Here is a 22,689-nt window from a genome sequence, read left to right on the forward strand (position 1 = left end):
TTATTCTAGCTATCCTTCCCCTACAATAATGTAAGTAACATCAAAGAGGCCATTTATTTTATATTTCTGATGTCTACAATAGTATTGGAGCGATAGCACAGTGGGTAGGGCATTTGCCTTGCACGCAACCAACATGGCCGACCTGAGTTCGATTCCTCCGTCCCTCTCGGCAGCCTGGCAAGCTACTGAGAGTATCTCACCCGCATGGCAGGCAGAGCCTGGCAAGCTACCCGTGACGTACTCGATATGCCAAACCCAGTAACAACAAGTCTTATGATGGAGACGTTACTGGGCCCGCTTGAGCAAATCGATGAACAACGGGAGGACAGTGATACAGTGATACAATAGTATTAGCATGGTGATTAATAGATGGTCATTTTAAGAAAGAGAAAAGGAAGGAAGAAAGCAACAAAATAGAATAAAATATTTCTTGTAAAGAAGATTTCTGGCCATGAACAAATGAAAAAAAAAGTGTTATAAAGGGGAATTTAGCAGTCCTATAGTTTGGTAACAACTTCCTCATATAAAAGCCCTCATTATGACTTTCTTTGGATCTTATTTATTCCCTGCACAAATCGTATCCCAAAATTTTGTTTTCAACTACTCACAAATCACCTCATAAAAATACTGAAATGACAAAATATAATGTGACAGTACCTGGCAAGAAGAAGGTATGATTCCAATCCCCTCTCCAAAGCAAAGTAATTTTGGTAACACTTGGGTGTGGGTAAAATTAAGTTAATGCCTGCAAAATGTAAGTCTAAAGCTTATGTATCATATAACTACAGAGAATATATTTTGAAAGAAAAATTGGAATCAGAGAGCTGTTCCCAGATCCAAAAAGGGCTGGGGGTATTTAGTGAAGATGATGATATTTGAATTTTAGTACTATTTCAATAGTGAAATATTTTAAAGATGGTTGTACCAGAAAATTCAGGGCATATTTATTTACATATTTGCATTACAAGAGAACAATATTTACATGATGATTTAAAAATCACATATGCCTGCTTTTTGTAAGCTTAATGAAAGAATTTGTTTTGAACATTCTTGGAACACTAAATGTTGTTAAAGATTTATATAGAAATAGAGCAAAGTAAGGCATCTGAGATCTAAATGGAATGCCTCAAAGCAAATGTTTTCTTTTCCTTGCCAATGAAGTTGAGTCTCCCAAGACATTACTGAAGCCAATATCACAGAGTGTTTTGCCTCTCTTCAGCGTATTTTAGGGTGTTAGGTCTAACAAGCCAAGCCTTTAAACGATCTTGAATTAACTTCTGTGTCTGGTCTGAAATAGTGAAATAACTTCATTCTTTTGCATGTGGCTCTATAGTTTGCCCAGCACCATTTGTTAAAGAGACGTTCCTCGATTTATATTCTTGGCTCTTGTCTCATAAATTATTTGTCCTTGCATGTAAGGATTTATTCCTGGGCTCTCAATTCTACTCTGTTGGTCTCTGTGTCTACTTCGATTGCAAAAGCACATTGTTTTGATTACTATCACTTTGTAATATAGTTTGGGGGATACGATGATGCCCAACTTTTCCCTCAGTACTGGTTTGGCTGCTTGGGAAATTCTGTGATTCCGTACATATTTCATTAATGTTTCTGCTATTTCCTTGAAGAATACCATTTGTATTTTGATAGGGATTATATTGACTCTCTTTAATTCTTGGGCAGAGTGATTGATTTAACAATGTTAATTTTTCCAAACCATGAGCATGGAATATTTTTCCATTTATTTGTGCCTGTCTTCTATTTCTCTTAACAATGACTTAAGTTTTCCATGCAAAAGTCTTTCACTACTTTGTTAAATTGATTTCTATGTGCGTAATTCTTTTCCAAGCAATTGTAAATGGTATTGTTGTCTTGATTTCTCTCTATTTAGGCTTTTTTAATATGGAGAAATGCATCATATGTTTTGGTATTGGTGAAGTTTCTTGATACTTTAGGATTTTCAGTGTATTGATGGTTTTTAAGCTTTTATGTGTATTATTCTGTCATGTGTATTCTTTTGTGTGTATTATTCTGCAAATAATTATATCAAATAAATTGTATAGTTTTTCTACATAGCAAAGAAACTCATTAAAACAAATAGATATCCTACTGTACAGAAGAAAAAATGAATATATATACATATGACAAAAGTTAGTATCTAAGTTATATAAAGAACTCAAATATCTCAACAATAACTGTGATCAACAAATGAGATGGAGCAGAGAGACTATAAGGATTTACAGCATTTGCCTTGCATTCCACTGACCCATGTGATTGCTGGCAACACAGATGGTGCCTTGATTACTGCCTGGGTTCACTCCTGAGAACAGAACTAGAAGAAAGCCCGGAGCATCTCCTCCATGTGGTCCCAAATCCTCCCCATGCCACAATGATAAAAGTTATGCAATCACTTCCTGAAGGGAGAGAGACAGATGGCTAAAAAGTAATAAAATAATGCTCACTTTCACTTGTCAGGAAAATACCAACAATGACCATGATGTATCATCTCACATGCATAAAATTGGCCAGAAAAGTGCTGGAAGTGGTGTAGAGAAAAAAACCCTCATTTACACTCAGTGGGAACTGTCAATTGATCCAGACTCTCTGAAAAACTATGGTTTTCCAAGAAAAATCTAAATTCAAATTTAAAAAGTTGAACCAACACTTATAATCCAGGAATTATACTCTAAACAGAATACTACTCTTATTTGAAGAACACTGGAATTCTAATTTGAAAAGATCTATGAGCAACTATGTTTATTGCAGTGCTATTAATAATAGCAGAAATATAAAAACAATCAAAGTAGCCAACAATAGGTGTGTGAATGAAGAATATATAAGATGATAGATTATTATACTCAGTCATTAGAAAAAATTAAATCTTCCCTTTGCTACAATACAGATGGAACTGGAGGGAGTCGAATCAAGTTTTTAAAAAGTGTCTAAAAGAGAAAAAAACCTTGGTAATCCCAGTCATATGTGGTATGTGAAGAAACAAAATAAAGGTCCAGAACTATATAGTACAGTGGGTAGGGTGTTTGCCTTGTATGAGGCCAACCTGGGTTTAATCCTTGGTATCTGGTATGGTTTGCTGAATCCACTAGGAGTGATACCTGAACACAGAGCCAAGAGTAAGCCCTGAAGCACAGCTGGGAGTGGTCCAAAGACAAATAAATAAATAAATAAGATGATGTTCAGGAAAGGAAACCCTTCTTAGGCTCTGAGCACAGAACTGAGGTTAGAAGAGTAGCAGGTAGTGGACTGAAAGGGCCCAATTATAGTGGAGAGATGTCAGTACTTTGGTGAGGAATGTGATGTGGTAACAGAATACTCCTAAAACATGCAAGCACAACACTCTTTCATAAACCAATGTTGCCCCAGTAGAAATTAGGCATAAAATTTTATAAAATATGATTTTTAACATTGAACAAAAATGGATAGTTATGTTTCTATTTAAATCTCCATCAACTATTTTTAGTTGTACAACTATAAAATATTTGTGAGATACTGTAGCACTGTAGCACTGTCCTCCTGCTGTTCATCGATTTGCTTGAGTGGGCTCCAGTAATGTCTCCATTGTGAGACTTGTTATTACTGTTTTTGGCATATTGAATACACCACGGGGAGCTTGCCAGGTTCTGCCATGCAGGCAGGATACTCTAGGTAGCTTGTCGGGCTCTCCAAGAGGGACAGAAGATTCGAACCCAGGTTGGCTGTGTGCAAGGCAAACACCCTACTGGCTGCACTATCACTTCAGACTAGTACATACTAATAATGAAAGCCAAAGAAATAATGAACACTGATATGCTTCAGTTAAAATGACAATAGGGATATATTTAAATGGCTGACTATAAAATATAAAACAGTAAACACATTGGTTTGCTCTTCACATCTAATTAATTTTTTCATATCTTGCTTGCTTGTCTCTTGTTTCATCACTTGCCTATTTTCCAAGCTGGCCATTTGATAAGCATGTACCTCAAGTACCGTACAATCGCTCAGACCCTTCTTATATCTCTTTAATTTTATTTATAGGTCACATCCCATGATGCTCTAGGGCTGCTCCCAGTGAGGTACTGAGGGTTGTTCCTGGCAGTGCTTGGGGACCACACTTGGGGAACCAGGTAGAGAAGGAGATAGAACTAGAGACTCCCACATTCAAGGCATGTGCTTCAACCCTTTGAACCATCTCCCTGACTCTCATTCATTTTTTAAATTTTTTTTTATTTTAATGAATCACCGTGAGTTACAGATTTACAAAGTTTCATGATTGCATTTCAGTTAAACAATGTTAGAGTACCCTCCCTCCACCAGTGCCCATTTTCCACCACCAATGTTCCCTGTACCCCCCACCTTTCCCACCTCCTGCCTCTGTGGCAGGCACATTCCCTCTTACTCTCTCTGCCCTTTTGGGTGTTATGGTTTACACTACAGGTACCAAGAGGTCATCCTGTTTGATCCATAGTCTCCTTTCAGCACACATCTACTATCCTGAGCGATCCCTCCAACCATCATTTACTTAGTGTTCCCTCCTTCGTTCCATCTACCTTTCCCCCAGTGCATGAGATCGACTTCCAAGCAGTAGGGTGATCCTCCTGACCCTTACCTCTACTGTCCTTAGGTATTAGTCTCATTAATTTCATAACACATTATATTTTAGCACCAAAAGTAATTTGGGGGTCTGTATTGCATTCAGTACAGAGTTCCATGTGTTAGAGAAGTTCGTGTCCTGTTTGTGTTGATGTGTCAAAATAAACAAAAAGTAACATTATAGGAAAGTATGGAGTACGGGATGAGCCTGGGCTCCCACATAGAATACTAGGGAAGAGTCTGCCCAGTTTCAGGCTCTTGTTTGGGAGATGCTGCTGAATTGTGTCCTAATCTAGATTTTGGAATAGGAAGTAGCCAGAGGAAGAAAGGGAAAAGGGGGCATTAGGCAGAGGGGTTGCAATTTGGGGTGAGAAGCAAAGGCAGTCATGAAAGCAGAGAACGTTGGAGAAAGTGTCAGAAGTTCTGTTTGGTAAAAGTGGAAAATTTCAGTAGGAGCCCTGAGGATAGACTGTGCTAGGTCTCAGTGGATTGTGTTTGTTGTACAAAAGAGTTCCCCCCTCCCCCTTCCCACCGCAGTGGCGTAAATGCAGAGGTTTAGTTCAGAAACTAAGCATATACTTTGCTTTGTGGAGGCAGCATGGAGAATGAATCACTACAAAGGCTACTGCAGAAACGAAGCTATTTTAGAGCCCACGCCTGTCCTGATATGGTCAGCACCTGTATTTGAAAGTCTCTATGAACCCAGTCCTTGAGAAAAATCTTAAAGTCCAAATTCACCATTGCTTTTCATCTATAACCATTCTCTTTACTAAGCTGCACTTTCTTACTTGAACTGGGTTTAACACGTCTGGCTTGTTTAATTTTTCTTACTGTTCATTCTATTTTTAACTATTCACAAATTCCCTTTCCTTTTGGTCTTGTCCATAAGTGACCCCTTCAAAACTTTTGGTTTAGATATCTATCAAGGAACATATACATATGTTCCCTAATTTAACACCAATCTGGTAACATGTAGTATGCAGTCATGTATTTTTAATTAATATTCTTCCATTTTTACATGTTAAAATTTATGCTTTTTAATGTACAAAATTACTTGCACCCACCCCTAAATGCTCAGGACCTTCACCCTATGTCTGCTCTAATCTACCTCTTCTCCTCCGACCCTCCCCCCCCCCCCCCCCCCACTATTTGACAATCTGAGTTTTGTAATCCAAGGCCATGGTAAAGATCTGTCATTATTCAATACAGTCTAGTGCCCTTTTTTCAGAGAAACACTGTCACTGTCCTCCCGTTCATCGATTTTCTCGAGCAGGCCCAGTAGCGTCTCCATTGTGACACTTGTTACTGTGTTTGGCATATCGGACTACATCACGGGTAGCTTGACAGGCTTTGCCCTGCAGGCGAGGTACTCTCAGTAGCTTGCCGGGCTCTCCGAGAAACACTATTTTTATGAAATTTCATCTTTCTGTATCTTTATCTTGCCTATTTCCTAAAGGAGTCTTGGATATGCTCCATTGGCGGGGAGCTCCAATTTGAGAACACAATTCAGGATTTTCATCAGAAATTGCCCTCATCCAGATTCTGACATAGCTATTTCTAAAAGAGACCTTGATTAAAAATTTTTTTTTGTTACCTGATGAATTAATAAACCTGCTAAGGCAATTTCCTGTCCTACAGGCTCAAAAGGAGAAAAGCATACACCCATGTATGCCATGAAAAGCTGTTTTTCCTTTCCTAACATAAGCTGCAAAAGGTCAGTTTTTGAGTGGCTATTAGTCTTAGTTTCTCAAGTGAAATGAAAATTCATCCAGGACTAGAAGTGGACAAAATGGAAAAATGGCAGCGCTTCAGAAAGAACGCCTCTCCTTCTCATCTTATGCCAAACTTTTGCTACCCTGCCCTGTGCTAGGCAAAACTTGCTACCAGCAATCCCAAGTTGGAGCAATTAAGTCTCATTATTCGTGGCACAGCCCCCTAAACCCTCCCACAAACACACATACACATACACACACACCCCACCCCACACCCCACACCACCAACCCCATCCCCATCCCATCACCACACCGTTACAGCCTATTTTGAGGCCCTTTTTTTTGCACGCTTTCATCCACCTTTCCCGCCGCCCCCGGCCTCCTACCCACACCTCGCAGTACTCACAGCGTCTGCGTGCTGGGCGGTAGTTGGGGGATGCTGTGCAGGTCCTTGCAGGTGACTCTGAAGTCATCTTCCTGGTGGCACCCACAGGGCGTAGACGCGCACACCTTCCCGGCCAGGGGCCCTGGCAGGGCGAGGGTCAGCGCGAGCTGCAGCAGGGGGATCGGCCTCATTTTTGCACAGGTTCCACCCGTCTCTGGCGCTGTCCAGCTCTCTCGCCTCATCCTCTGCCTTGTGCGCCTCCCAGCTGGAGGAGGGTGGGAGGCATGAGGGGGGTGTGACTTCAGCACCACACAGGAGGCTGGGGAGGGGCAAGCGGAGGCTCTCGAGTGTTCGGTTTCCCTGGGCAACTCGACCCAAACACGCCTATTGGCTTCTCTTTCTTGACCCGGAGCCACGCGGCCCGCCCCGTCTGTTCCCCGGCCCCTAGCGTGGGTCTGGATCGTCCGGTGGGCTTCCTAGCCCGCCCGGATCGCTCCTCCCCTGGCCTCTCTCTGAATTGCAGTGAAAGACTTCACCTCGCCTCCCTGCCTGGCCTCGAAAGCCCCTAAGCCCCCCTTTCCCGGGGGTTCGGTGAGAGCATCCCCTTAAAAACTGGGATCCGTGGCTGCAAGCCTGCCCTCTGCGTCTAGAGAAAAGTTCCCGCGCTGTGCACTATCCCGGAATCCTGCAGAAAAATTTCTGCTCCTCCCAACTCCAGACGCCCTTGCAGGGAGAATCGGAGGCGGCTACTCCTTGCTGCTCTGCCCGAGATGCCAGACCAGCTGGGGCGCGGTCCCCCCGCCCTAGCCCCCAGGCTGAGCCATCCTGAGCCCCCCAACTTCAGCGCAGCGGGCATAGCCGCGCGCCTGTTGGTCACCGAGGATCAGAAAGCACCCAAAGGAGACGCCTGGCGGTGCAGGGCTCACACTGCATCCAGGGAGGCGGTCATGCTGGTCAGCAGCTGGGTTATGGGGCCATCTGCTGTGGAGAAACGGCAAAGCACAATGAGTTCGGGCACTCTGCAGGAGCTCTTCCCACCCGGGGCACACAGATTTGAAGGTAGCTTGTAAGTTCTGGGCTACCCTGGTACTGTACCATGCCATCCTCTGCCACTGACCATGAGTAGGAAAAGAGCACCGAGGTAGCACGGGGACTGGGCGGGGTGGGGGTGGGGGGTCTCTACTCGCCGTTCTTGCCAGGTAGCCCACAAGAGCATCTGAAAGTAGAAATCTGATCGCGTCCGTTTCTTCTAACAGTTTTCTCAGCTAGAGGTAAAGGGTTGCCCCTCACGGTCTGTGTGGCTCCATTTATATGAACTTCTGGGACACGCAAGGGGAGCTGTGTTGATGACAGTTAAAGTAATGATTAGAAAAATGGGGAGGGTAACTCATCCACCCCACTAGAAGCTGCCCCCATTAAGACAGCCTGGCACTGGGTCTGGAGGCATTTCTGTGGTGTGTGGTTCTATGTCACTTTCTTCTGGAAGATTTTGAAATCTGGAATGGGCACTTTGTTATTTAACTATATTAAAATATTTTATGATTTTGGTTATAAACAAAATAACTTCATTTTGATGTAAATGCAACAAATTTTAATGTTTGATATGTGTGTTTCTCTTAACCATGATAAATGTGTCACTCAGAGGAATATTATGGGATTCTATATGATGAACAAACTGCTGAAGATGTTGCTTAGGATAGTGGACAATCTCATCTTTGCAATATTTTGCTCTTTATTTAGGTTTTGTTTGACTTACAGTTTGAATACTTGATGCAGAAGAAGACAACAACCCCTTAGAATTGATTCACACTGTTGAAATGAGAGTGATTTTCCCCAATACCTTGGTTAAGAGGGAATTTTTTTTGTAGTTCCATCGAATTCTAATAAATCAGAATGCATTCTCCTTTACTCTATAAGGTGCTTTGGAATTCCATTTTCCTTTTTATGACTTACACTTTTCTTGTGATATTATGAGACTTGGTAATCTTGGTAGCTAAATGAAACCAAGTAATGTCTAATGGTACAGATGGCCAGATGGCCATTGCTTGTGATAAATAATTTCTGAATAAATGTGGATAGCCTTTAATGTTAGTTGGAAAGACAAGTAAGTTCAAGATATGATTACAAGTTATTTGAATAGAGGCTGGACAGTCTATGTACATGAGCTTTTCTCCTAAACCTTCATGTCTTCCCATTTCAGGACATTTTTTTTTGTTTCTTCTTCTTTTTGAACTAATAGGGTTATTAATGTTTAAATTTTATGAGTAGTCTTCATATGTATTCTAGCATTATATTTAATGATTTATTTGCATATATATGTATACCATCTGAGACGTTTTCACATACATACCCAGCTGTGCACACAGAAAATACTAGTTTTAGCTTTACATTAGACAAAAATATTTATCATAAATGATTGACAACTTCTTGATAAAGAGATAGATTATGCCCATATTTAGTCTCCATAACCAGACAACCAATGGCAGCCATCCTTTGAGAAAATATCTCTGTTTTCTCAAATATCAGAATAGAGAAGGTGAACTTGAAGCAATATTCTAGAATACAGAGATCTGGAAGGAGTGCAACTTTTTAGGCTGCTTTTCTACTACACCTGAGGGTGCTTATGTGCCACTCTCTGTAGTTTTCTGGGGTCACTCCCAAAGTTGCTTGGGGGGTTCATAAATGCTTCTATGTCTCTTATAATACTACCAGTTTCTGTTATTTGGAGGTAATGCTCTTGTTCATGACATTTTATTTCAAATCTTATATTTCTATCACAACTCCTTTTTGAGAGCAAGACTGGTTTCATGGGCTTGCAATTTGGGCCACTGCATGGTACACTTGTTCTTGATTTAAATTTCTACTGTGACCATTTTTTTTGTTTCTAATCAGTTTGAACAGGTTCTGTTGTTTCCATTTTGTACTTGACTCCCAAATTATATAGCTAGTTTTACCTCAACACTTCATGTTCTCCCTTCTTTACAACTAATGATTCTAGGTAAGTTAGGTGATGCTGATCAGAGAAAGGCATTTAGATTGGTATCATTCCAGAACCTTTCTACTAATTAGCCTGTCTAGATTTTAAATATTAGTATAGTTCAAAAGTGTTTAGAATTAAATTGTTCCAAAAATGAACTGCAAAGTCTGTATCTCAGATCTCACAGACTGGAAAACTAGGCTTCATCATGTAATATTAGTCAAGGCTCTTTGGATTTGTACCAACAGAATGGGTCCTAAGCTCCAAAAGGGAAATAATATATAAAACAAGGTATAGTATTCATTCTAAGCAGTTAGAACAAAATAATTAAGTTCATCAAACATATTTTAGAAAATCATTATGTATATAACTTATATCTATGTATATCATCCCATTGTTCATTGATTTACTCGAACAGGCACCAGTAACATCTCTATTCCCCCCAACCCTGAGATTTTAGCAGCCTCTTCTTACTCATCTTTTCCCAACAATTAGAGGCTCTTTCAGGGCCAGAGGAATGAGACCTGTTGTCATTACTGTTTTTGGCATATCGAATACGCCATGGGGAGCTTGCCAATTTCTGCCTATGCGGGCAGAATACTCTTGATAGCTTGCCAGGCTCTCCGAGAAACATATATTTATATATTTCTCTCTATGATTTGTTGCCTACTGTCTGAACCCCATCAAATATGGTGTGGTAATTATGGAAAATGGGTAGGAAGTGTCTTATGATGTGTCCTGTGAAAGCAGCCATTCGGTCCGGAAAGTGGCCTGGCGCATGGCGGTGGTTGGGTAGTGGAGGTTGGCTGCGGGGCTGGATCCGTTGGGGCAGGGAGGGCTCTCACCCACTCCCTTCTGGGGTGCCCCTAGTGAAAACAACCTGGCATGGAATCCGGTAGCATGATTATGAGAGTCTCATTTTATGCTCCCTTCCAGGAGAAGTAGCTGTGAGTTTTGGAGGGTGGCTGATTATCTGGTGCTGGTAGGAGTGGCTTATGGGTGTGACCCCTGGATTGAATGTGTGTGTGTGTATATATATATATATATATATATATATATATGTATGTATATATATTATATCAGTCAATATATATTGAGTGTTTTCACTAATCAAGGAACTGTACTAAATGCTTTCATATTAAATTTATCCCTTAACCAACACTACAAATCAAGTGTTATTTTTATCTTTATTTAGCAGAGGAAAAAGTGAAGGTAATTAAGCACTTGTTTCATGTTTTATTTTGAGATTTGAACCCAACTCATTTCAGAATCTGTGTATTTAACTCCTTCTGATTGCCTCTAATATATCCTGGGAAACAAAGATTTGACCATTTATTAGTCATAGGTAGGGATAATAAGGATTAGAGCCAGGAAGTTGTAAATTTTCAGAAATCTAGGTCTATTCTCTGGCTTATTTCCTCTAGACTGAACCACTCACTTTTGTTCATGCTCCCCACTACCTTCAATCCCTGCTCCTTTTCAAATTATTTATTTTTCCTTGAATTTTGATGCAGTTACCTCTGACTGGAGAGTAGCTGAAATGCTTGTAGCATGCTTTGCAAACTGGAACTCCAAGTTTCCCCCTCTCCTCCCAGCCCTGCATGGTTCCCAAGTATGATAGAGTGACCTCATCCTCCGCGTCCAGTACCAATAAGTTGTGACTTCTGAGTACTATATTATTCCCAAATATCAAAGAGTGACCCCCGCTGGCTCAATAATGAAATAAACATGGTTGCTTCACTGAGACAGCCTCAGATTTTACCTGCATATCAAGACAATTTAGGAAGACAAGTGGATGCTTGACTTCCAATTTTATTTATTATGTGTGCCTTCTAAGACATGGTCAACTGGACACCCTCCTAGTGATTCTCTGCTAACAGGACCAGTGGTTTAAACTGAGGGCCCAAGCATGTAATACTGCTTGGAGTCAGTCTTGCAATGTCAGGGAACATCATGTAACCCCAGGTATTGCTTTCCCAGTGATGCTTGGAAGGTCATGATGTGCCGGATTGAATTTGGGTTGGGTCAAATAATAATGTGGCCCAACCACTGAACAATCTACTGACTCCATGAGTCCCAGTTTCAAACCCTTAATGACTGAAGAGTTTGATTGGCCCCATCAGCAATGACAGAGTGATAAGAATTTTTATACTGTAAACAAGGCTTTGTGCTCCAACATTGTAAGATAAGAACATTTCCAGTTAAGGAGCAATAGATGTGAAGCATGTAAAAAATAGACACCACGTTTACCTTTCAAGGTCAAATGTGGCGGGAAAGATCATTGATGGCACTAATTGTGAATTAGCTACAATTTGGGGAATTGAAGGGCCTGAAGGTACAGAGGGTAGGGCACATGCCTTGCATATGGCTGATCTAGGTTTGATCCCTAACACCCCATAACAGTGCCAGGAGTGACACCTGATTATATAGCCAGGAGTAAACCCTGAGCACTGCTGAATGTGGCACCAAAAAAAAAAAAAAAACAAAAAAAGAAGATTAAAATAAAAAGCAATTTTGGGAACTGAATTATGTTCTTTCTACTTCCCATTTTTTAAAACCTTATGGCACTATATTTAAACATAAGGACTTTAAGTATTTCAAGGGCATCATTACGGTTTAGTGAGGTGATTATAATAGGGCCTAATCCTATATGACTTTTTTCCTCACAGGAAGAAAGATAAATATTAAGTATCTGTCTATATAGGTAAAAAGACCTTCAGTTCTTTTTTTTTTTTTTTTTTTTTTGCTTTTTGGGTCACACCCAGCAATGCACAGGAGTTACTCCTGGTTCATGCACTCAGGAATTACTCCTGGCGGTGCTCGGAGGAGCATATGGGATGCTGGGAATCGAACCTAGATCAGCTACTGTAAGGCAAACGCCCTACCTGCTGTGCTATTGCTCCAGTCCCAAGGCCTTCAGTTCTTAGATAAAGTCAATCTTATTGACAATTTGATCTTGGATTTGGTTGCTCCAGAATGGTGAAATTGTTTTATTTTTATTTTTTTACTAATTTTGTAGTATTTTGTTATGGCACATCTGACTCTGTACCTCTATTTATATTGTTTGTAAAAGTGTGCCATAAGTGATAATTCACGTGGGTTCTACTAATTCTAAGCCAGCTGACTCAGTTTTAGTATTTTTTTTTTTTGGTGTTTGATATCAATTTGGTGTTAGTCAATTAAAAACAATGAATGTCATTCAGGATTACAAGAAATTTTGCAAATTTTGTTATATCTTATTTGATGACTTATTTTTCTTTTTTTCCTGAATGACACACTATATTGAGAGCCAACAAATGACAAATTCTGTTATGAGTTTAAGGCATTTAAAAATTGGTCATGATAAGGTCAGCTCTGATTTTAAACCTTTCAGTACCAGTTATTTCCTCTGATTTTTTTTGGAGGGGCTTAAGATCACTTTTAAAAATGAATCCATAGTATTAAATTCAATTCTCTAAATGTGGTTCTACCAGTGAAAAAAAGGTTGTGATCTTTCAGCTTTAACACATACAACTTAAGACTGTATGAATTTTTTGGGAAGTGTTTCTTTTAGAAGGTGTTTATATAAGTCTTCCTTAGTAAAGTTTCTCTTTAAAATCTATAGAAATTCATGTAATCTGCTATCACTCAGATTTTTTAAAATTTTTATTTATTTATTTTGCTTTTTGGGTCACCCCTGGCAATGCACAGGGGTTATTCCTGGCTCTGCACTGATAATTACTCCTGGCAGTGCTCAGGGGACCATATGGGATGCTGGGAATCGAACCCTGGTCGGCCACGTGCAAGGCAAATGCCCTACCCGCTATACTATCGCTCCAGCCCCGATTTTTTTTTAACTGAATCACCATGAGATACAGCTACAAAGTTTTCACGGGTGAGTTTCTGTCATACAATGACCGAACACTGTCCTTTGGTGTCAGTCTCATATTATGTTATTTTATGTTCCACAAATGAGTTTCATAGTTTATTTCCCTCTTATTTGGTGCAATCTGAAGGTAGAAGATATATTTTTTATCTTCAGTGTCTGATACAATGCCTAGAGTTTAGAAAGATTCAATGTACCCCTGAGCATCACTGGGTGTGACCCAAAGAAGTCAGAAAAAAAAAAAAGAAGAAGAGCTGTAGCGAAAGAAAAGTTCGGGGCAGATCTACTGAATGAAGTAAATAAAAACAATAATTTTGAGAAGTAAAAATATTATAGCAATTATTTTATACTTATGTGTGCATATGGGATGCAATTTTACAGCTTATTTTGCTTTTTTTTTTTCTTTTTAACTATTTTTGGTTGATACTTGGCTATGCTCAGGTCTTACTCCTGACTCTGCGCTTAGGGAATCACTCCTGGCCAGCTCTGGGGACCAAAATGGGTCCCAAGATGGAACTGTGATCAGCCTTGGGCAAGGCAAGTGCCCTGCTGGCTTACTGTCTTACTATCTTACTCTCCTACAGCTTAAAAAAAAAAAACACTTATTCTTCTTATCAAGTGAAGCTTGTTTTTAAACACAACACGAGCAAGAATTTTGAAAACTGATGACTGAAAATTTGAAGATTTTTAGGTTGCAGTTGGATATGCAGTAAATTTTATCCTCTCTGTTGGCCAGGAAAAAAATTTGAATTATTGTAATATTTCCAATTTCTATTATGAGTTTTGAGATAGATGGGATTGGGGAAGGAGAGTAGGAAGTGTGGAAAAACTGAGGAGAGAGAAAATTTTTAAAAGGTTAGTCCTCGTGTTTCAAGTATAGGCTAGTGGATGGGAAATGGATAGTTGCAGAATTGGGAAATGGAGAGTTGTAGAATTATTAGGACAGGAACCCTGTGATCTAGCGCTTTTTAAGCTAGCTAGGAAGCCTTTCGCAAATCAACTCTGGTTTTAGGCTTGAGGAAGAAATATCAATGCTTTTTCTGCAGAGCAGAAGGAAACAAAAGTCCAGGATTTAAAATTGATTTCTACTTTTCAGACATCTCTAAGTTCAATTCTTTGTTGAGGTTTTAATGTACCTTCTTTGACCGAATCCATAATCCATCTTTGCCCAGGGGAAAACGTCTCTTTCATGTTTTATAACAAACATGATGACGTCCCACAATCTACAGCCTTATAGTCTATACTTTTGTCTTAATATTAGAGCTTCGTAATTCACTTACTTTTTCCAGATGTAAAAGTTCGATTACATAATCGTCTCGATCCCTCCCAGTTCTAAGAATTTTTGAGCCTTTGGAACGAGACATGGGGCTCTGGTAAAAAGAGATTTATATAATTTACTGCTGAAAATTAGGCTTCCCCGTCCTCCAAGGAGTAACTGACACTGTTGCAATCGTTATTGTTGCAATGACTGTGATTTAAAAAAAAATTAAAGATGTAAATATTTTAGACTTTTCCAATGAAAATTAAAGTTAGAGCCACGGCTGCTCTCGAATTATCTGGAATTCGCCTCCTAAAAGCAATTACTGGCGCTTTAAAAAAAAAAAAAAAACCAGAAAACAACTAGAAGTAGGCAGGAGGGCACAGCCCCGAGACTCAGAAACCAACTAATCCGGCTTCTTCCGGGAAAGGCGCTTGGAAGGCCAAACGTCTGACCTCCTGGGACTTGCAGTTTTCTCTGGATGGCTCTGCCGTAGGAACTCCCTACTCCTGAGTACAAGGAAGACTACAACTCCCAGAAGGCCGCGCGGCGCCAGCGGGGTCTGGTAGAGTCGCTGCGGCTGGGCGGCTAGTTCAAGTTGCCATAGCTGCGAGTCTGCCGAGCGCGGAGTCGGTTGCTCCGTCGCGTCTGATCAGTTACACGCCTGGGGGTGCTGGTGGCTGCGGGAGCCGGGTGGGACCTCGGCGATGATCCAGCAGTAAGGACTTGGGGTCCTCTTCTTATGTCAGGTACCTCCCTCCAAACTGCCCACCCTCCCAACCTGGCCCTTTTGACACTTCGTGCCTGTCATCGACGTTGAGGTCCCACTTCCTCTCCTCCCGGGGGTGGGGGACCCCCAGAGCTGCTCGGAGCCTTAGGGTGTGGCCGTGGGTAGGGGGAATCGGACCACAGATGGGTCGGGGTCGGCGTGTCAACCTTCGGGACGCCCCCGATTTCTCGGCGGGAGTGTCCACAGGCGGGTCCCGGCCAAGTGACGCGGGGAATTTGAAATTCGTTGTTCTCGGTTTGGGAACTGCGGGTTCCGCTGCCAGCGACTCTTGCGGTTTAAGCTGTCATCGAGTGAGTTGGGCTTCGTTTGGGCGTTGACCTGCAGGGCCTGGGTTGGAACTTGACGTTTCGTGCCTGGTGTCTGGGCACTGGAATTTTCCTCGGGAACTTTATCGGTGACCTGTGTTTCTGTGCCCATATGGGACTTGCTCCGACTGTTAACTCTTGGAAGCCCCTGATTTGACTTCCTGGAGTTCGGACGTTGCATTTGCAGCAGCATTGTTTCTATTTTGACAGCATTCCTCGTTTCTGCAGACATCCTGTAAAGCCATTTTACAGGTTGTACTGAGAATTAGGTAAAGTATCACACCAGGCTTTTGGTCTATTGGAATTGGTCAGAATTTCATTCTTCCTGGTACAGAGCTTGTGCTGTCTCATAGAAACGTAACCTGAGCCACACGCCCAATGCAGACCTTGCAAACTCCTTAATTAAACAATTCAAAAGACAGTGGGGGAATGAATTTGAGTCATTCACTTAGCACAGCACTTGTAGCACTGTCCTCCCATTGTTCATCAATTTGCTCTAGCGGGCATCAGTGACGTCTCACAACAAATTGTGAGACTTGTTGTTGCTGTTTTTGGCATATGGAATACACCACGGGGAGCTTGCCAGGCTTTGCTGTGGGGGCAAGATACTCTTGGTAGCTTGCCGGGCTCTCCTAGAGGGGCGGAGGAATCGAACCCATGTTGGTCATGTCAGCCGTGTGCAAGGCAAATGCCTTACCTGCTGTGCTATTGCTCCAGCCCTCACTTAGCACAGAAACATCCAAATTGTTTTTCTTCCTTCATGTGTTCATTATTGAAACTTAGATACTTTACATCCCTAAAAGATTGAAAGAAAATGGGTATTGTGTTCAAAGTCTGGTTTTTCATGCTTATAGCACCTGTCAGGATAAACTGGTCACAGCTCAAGTATTAAAAACCCATAGATGGTTACTGCCCCATGGTACTGGATAGCTTGGATAGGAGAGGAAATCTCCAGCAGTTTCACATTGGCATGGAGAAATTTGGCTGCTTATAAAATATAGCCGGTAGGATTCTTCTCAGTGGGTGAAGACCACTTGCTTGGAAGAGTGAATTTGACACAGGTCCTTTGTCTCTTTTCTTTTTCTTTATTTTTTTCCTTTTTTATTTTTTCTTTTTGGGCCATTACCTGGAAGGGCTCAGGTCTTACTCCAGATTCTGTACTCAGGAATTACTTCTGGCGGGCTCAGGGAACCAGATGGAGTTGCAGGGATCTAACCTGGGTTGGCCTTCTGCAAGGCAAATGCCCTTCCCACTGTACAATGTACATTGTACACTGTACAATTTTCCGACCCCACAGACCCTATGTTTTCTCAGCATGCCCCCTTTGCCATTGGCATAATTTCCCAAGGAGAAAAATATTTATAACCTTTGTCACAGTCTTGGTCCACATAGGCAATAAGTCAAATAAATAGCAACAAAATACAGCATCACCAACAGTCCAATAACTGTCAGTCCAGTGTTAAACTTAACTTTGAAAGTCACCTTGACAATTTGCTTTGATGAACTCTGCCTTTATATATATACATATATATATATATATATATATTTTTTTTTTCCTTGAAGTTATTTCTGGATTTCTTTTTAATATGGACATTGCTGGGCTGGAGTGATTGCACGATTGCAGGGCTGGAGCAACAGCATAGCTGGTAGGGCGTTTGCCTTGCACGCAGCCAACCTGGGTTCGAGTCCTCCGCTCGTCTCTGAGAGCCTGGCAAGCTACTGAGAGTATTCCGCCCACACGGCAAAGCCTGGCAAGCTACCTGTGGCGTAGTCGATATGCCAAAAACAGTAACAAGTCTCACAATGGAGACGTTACTGGTGCCAGCTCGAGAAAATCGATGAACAACAGGAAGACAGTGCTACAGTGCTACATGGACATTGCCAGTTTATCTGGGCAACCTCTCATGACTGCTTAAAAATTGCATGGAGTAAGGAAAGTCACAAAGAACTGAAAATCTTTCTATCCATAGCTCTTGTTAACAGCCAGTTTACTTGCAATGCTAAATGTGGGAGAACTGGCTTGTTTTTAAAGAGTGTACCTTTTAGGAGTGTTAGTACTAGTTCATGTTAATTTTATGACCAGGCTTAATTTAGCTTTTGATAGGCTTGCCAGGGATAGGCCTTTTGACTGACTTGGGCTGTGACACACCTTGTGACGTTACCTGGTGCCTAAGAGGTGATCAGGCGTGGGTGGAAGCCACAAGTGAGCAGTAACTGGCTGGGCACTTGAATGAGAGGAATTCCTGTGAGTCCAGTGGGACTTTGTATGGTCCCAGTAAGATTCTCTCTTTCTTTCATCTTTCAATGTCATTACTAGGAAGGTAGGGTGTGTGGATTTTTAGATTAAAGATACAAATGAGGTTTATTCCCTTTCATTTGTCTGTAGGTGGTTGGGGCAAAGTGTAGAAGCAGTCAAAGATCACCTGCTTGACTAGGCCTTTTGCCCTGAACCTCATGAAGAAATGATAGGAGGCAGACCCATGTGCCTACGAAGAGCACTGAGCTCAGAGGAGAACAACACGGAGTTTTGGGGGTGTGCTTTGTAAGTATGGCCTTGCTCAATTTCTGATATAAAATGTTTTTGCTTATTTACTTAGAAAAAAATATGTGCGACATTACAAAAATTCAGATGAACAAAAAAATAGATTCAGAGTGACAAAACTTCCTGGGGAGGGGTGGGGAAACAAACTAGATAAGGTTAACAAAAGCAATTGTGATGCAGCCCAGACAGACCTGAGAAACTGTTTTGTCTTGGGCACTATGAGTCACCTTTGATATGTGACATAATACTTTTATTATGCCTAACTTCTTTCTGAGCTTTACTCTTTTGTGTGTGTGTGTGTGTGTGTGTGTGGGGGGGGGGTTATACCTGGGATGCTTGGGGCCTCCTCCCAGTCCTGTGCCCAGGGGTTGCTTGCATTGCTGTTCAGGACACCATGGGTAATCCTGGGCCCCCAGCAGGCAAAGCAGGTGTTCCAGCCACTTGCGCTCTCTCTCTGGCCCCAGCTTCTTTTTCAAAACAAAGCAGTTGAGGGTCAGATAGGTTATTTAATTCGCCTGGAATTCTGAAGCCAAAAGAGCACTTTTAGATTAAGAATACCAGTTTGCTGTTATCTCTTTTGCAGAGTTTGCTGTTATCTCTTTTACTGTTGTTATTTTTCTTAGTCTTATTCAAGATTTAATTCCGTTTGTATTACTATTGTGGTTAAAGTTATATCTTTTAATTTTTATAAAATGTGCACATTCAATATGACTCATCATTGATATCAAATAGCGTAGTATTAACAACCCAAGTATTGCAATGTAGGTTTAAAAATTTTGGACACTATAAGGCATTTTCATGTTGCAGTTTGTTTGTTTTCTGGGAGGGGGTGAGGGGCAATGGGACTTCCCAAGTGGTATTCCACAGGCCTAGGGGCATCACTGGGCAATTATTAGTCTTTGGGCTGGTGGTTGAGTACAAGTGGCCAAGGTTGCTGTGGTGCTTGGTCTCTGCACTGCTGGTGATACCTGGGCCGCCCCCAGACCACTGAGGGGGGAGTCTCCAGGGTCACAGCCAGCAGTGCTCAGGATCTCTAAGGCAGCACCCAGCAATGCTCAGGGTATCTTGTGGTGTTAGGAATGGAAATTCATTTCAGATGCCCGCTAGGCATGCACCCTCAATGCTAGACCTAGGCTCTAGAAGATTCTTAGAATTAAAGAATTTTAGAACTGGAGGAGTCCGATAAGATATCTAAACCCAGAAACTATCAACTGTTGGATTGACACATTGATGTGTAATACCAGAATAACCTAGAATAAATTTGTGTATTTTTTGTATAATAATCTCACCCAGCTGATTGCATATGAAGTATTTTCAATGTCTTTGTAGAATTTTTTGTTTTTCTTAATTTTATACATATCCTCTGGTGAACCTTTACCCTGTCTCTTTTAATTGGTACATCACAGTATCCCTTGCCAGGGGATTTGTGTGTATTTGTGTGCTTTCATTATTTTTTTCTAATGCTGCAATTAATTCTGCAATAGAATTCTTATATATACACATATTTGTTTTCCTAGGATGCTGTTCATTGAGGTAGAATCTCTGGATCAAAATAATTATGTGTTGTTTATTTTTACTTGTATTTTCAGATTTTTCTCTAGAAAAGAGTATTACTTTACTTAATACACTTATTTTTAATTAAAAAATATATTTTTGGTGGGAAGCACACCTGTCTATACTCAGTTCTAACTCCTGGCTTTGTTCCCAGGAAATCACTCCTGGTTGTACTCAGGGAACATGTGTTGTCAGAGGTAGAACTCAGGTTGGCTGTTCGCAAGGCAAGGACCAATACCTGCTGAACTGTCTCTCCAGCCCCTTATAGATGAATATAAAGGTGTGCTGTTGAGACTGAGAACTTTCATCTGTACAAAACATAAATAAGAATATCATTTTACTATTTTAATTTGCAACTATTTAATTACTGCAATTAAGGGTGTTATTTGTCAGAATCATTAATATTTCTCTGAATCGCTTATTTATATATGTTTTATATCTTTCCCTATCTGGTTATTCTGTTTTTTAAAAAATGATGTATCTTTTAGTTTCCATAAAATGCAAATATTTTTCTGAGCTTATCTTTAGTTTTAAAGTTTAGTTTTGGTATCTTGGTACCAGTAATAATGATCCTAAGAGGTTTGTCTAGCCTTTCTTAGATATTCAGAGAATTTTAGATAGCTCTTGGAATCTATACAAATGCTGGTGGCTTAGGGTGCTGGGAATGTGAACATTTGTGGTTGTATGAATGCATTTAACTGATGAACATTTAAGTCTAATCTCTGCACTGAGTTTGACATTAAACTAGTATCACAAATGAATGAAGGCATGCTCACAGATGAATGTATTCATAGTTGAAGGTATGCATTGCAGTTAAGCCAGTACTGGAGTGCAAGAGTTATTGTGGAGAAAGTGAACTATGATTGTTATTTTAAAAGTTGACAGGATAGGCAGTTTTATAGATTGCAATAAATGGGAAGAAACTTGATGGTGGGAGAGTGACACCATTTTGTCATTATGTCATAGACAAATGGTTTGCCTATGAATGGAAATTGGTACATTGACGTTGATAAAGAGTTGAGGTAATTTGGAGTTTTTAGAGCTTTGCAGTATAGATGAATGATATTCTGAGGACTACAGAATAATATATTGATGACTACAGAAGATCAAATAACAATGATACAATGATAAAATGATTTATAACAACCCAAGCAAACCATTTTGATTGGTTCAGTTACATTTTAACATGTTCATATGTTGCTCCTTGTTTACTCCATAACAGACATACAAGTATTGAGATTTATGCTATTTTGTAGTTCAACCTATATTATTTGCTCACTTAAGATAATTTATTCCATTTGCCACAAGAATTATTTTCCTTTCATGATCATTTAATTAATTAGCATTTGTATTTTTAAAGTCTGATGCCTTTTCTCTGAATCGATCAGACAAAATAGCAAAGTCTGGCCCCAAAACAAAATAAACAAAAATAGAATAAGGAAAAGTTAATTGTAAATATATTAAAAGTAATTGTAGCCACTGTCCTAGGTGTTGGAATACAGCGTCCAACAAAATGAACATAGAGATTTAAAGTATAGAGGAGAGAGAGATAAGTGTAACATACAGGCTGTGATGAGGTGGTCTCCAGGGTAGCAGTAGGCACAGAGTTAGGGTGGAGGAAGGGTAGGAAGGCCTTCGCAGGGGTCTTTCCTCTGAAACAAAACCAGAAGGAGCCATTGTAATTAGCAAAGAGAGAAGAGTAAAAAGGTTCTACATGGTGAGTCTAGCATATTCCTGATGTTATATTTTGTCTGATTTATAGCACAGCGGTAGGGCGTTTGCCTTGCACGCAGCCAACATGACCGACCCGAGTTCGATTCCTCCGCCCCTCTCAGAGAGCCCGGCAAGCTACCGAGAGTATCTCGCCCGCACGGCAGAGCCTGGCAAGCTCCCCGTGACGCATTCGATATGCCAAACACAGTAACAACAAAGTCTCCAATGGAGACGTTACTGGGCCTGCTCGAGCAAATCGATGATCAATGGGAGGGCCTTTATATTTATATTTTATTTATAACATTTGAATACATTTTTGTGGCACAAATAATTATACTTCTTATACCTGTTCAATAAATGTTTTACTATAACATAGAGTTACATAAATGCAAACATTCAGTGTTGGGGCAAGATCATTTCTCATTGACGACGCAAAACTTTGTGTGATTGCATTATCTGAATCATGGAGTGATAAGTGGATGTTACATAAATGGCAGTAGTAGTTGACAGCAGGCATTTTAGACAAAATTTATGACATCACTGAGGGACAGATGTTGTAGGGAAATTGCTGGCATAGGTGAATTGAGGTGAATAGGTGAATTGAGGTCTTATGTTTTCTATAGATAGTTCTTTTTTTTATGATGGGGGCACATCCACCAATGTTCAGGGGTTACTCCTGGCCCTGTACTCAGGAATGATTCCTGGAAGTGCTTTGGGGATCATACGGGCTGCCAGAGATCCAACTCAAGTTAGCTGTGTGCAGGCAGCATGCATCCGCTGTACTATCTCTCTGGCCCAGATGGTTCTTTTCTTTAGAGAAGGGTGACGTAGAGTCTTGAATTCCTGATTCAAGAGACTATACTCAGTCATGTTCGCAGAAGAATGTCAGGTGAGTTTGGAAAGACCAGGAAAAGACTCAGGGAATCATTTTAGTGGCTAGGAAAGAGTTATGAAAAGTTTTAAATTGTGAAAGTGTAAGTAATAATGAGAAGGGATAAGTG

The 22,689-nt window shown here is 40.7% G+C and overlaps 2 protein-coding genes across 2 annotated transcripts in view; one reads left to right on the forward strand and one right to left on the reverse strand.

The window, feature by feature from the left end:
* The window catches only part of TSHR (thyroid stimulating hormone receptor), a 133,603-nt gene extending 126,728 nt beyond the window's left edge, over nt 1-6,875 (reverse strand). The window contains exon 1 of the mRNA XM_056134168.1: nt 6,706-6,875. Coding sequence (XP_055990143.1) covers nt 6,706-6,875 — 170 coding nt within the window. The remainder of the gene's footprint in view (nt 1-6,705) is intronic.
* Nucleotides 6,876-15,451: 8,576 nt separating this feature from the next.
* Nucleotides 15,452-22,689, forward strand: part of CEP128 (centrosomal protein 128) — a 512,196-nt gene continuing 504,958 nt past the window's right edge. The window contains exons 1-2 of the mRNA XM_056134021.1: nt 15,452-15,533; nt 18,266-18,421. The gene's annotated coding sequence lies outside the window, so the exon portion shown is untranslated. The remainder of the gene's footprint in view (nt 15,534-18,265; nt 18,422-22,689) is intronic.

This window comes from Sorex fumeus, unplaced genomic scaffold (genome assembly GCF_029834395.1).
Source record: "Sorex fumeus unplaced genomic scaffold, SorFum_2.1 ptg000098l, whole genome shotgun sequence".
Taxonomy (NCBI): domain Eukaryota; kingdom Metazoa; phylum Chordata; class Mammalia; order Eulipotyphla; family Soricidae; genus Sorex; species Sorex fumeus.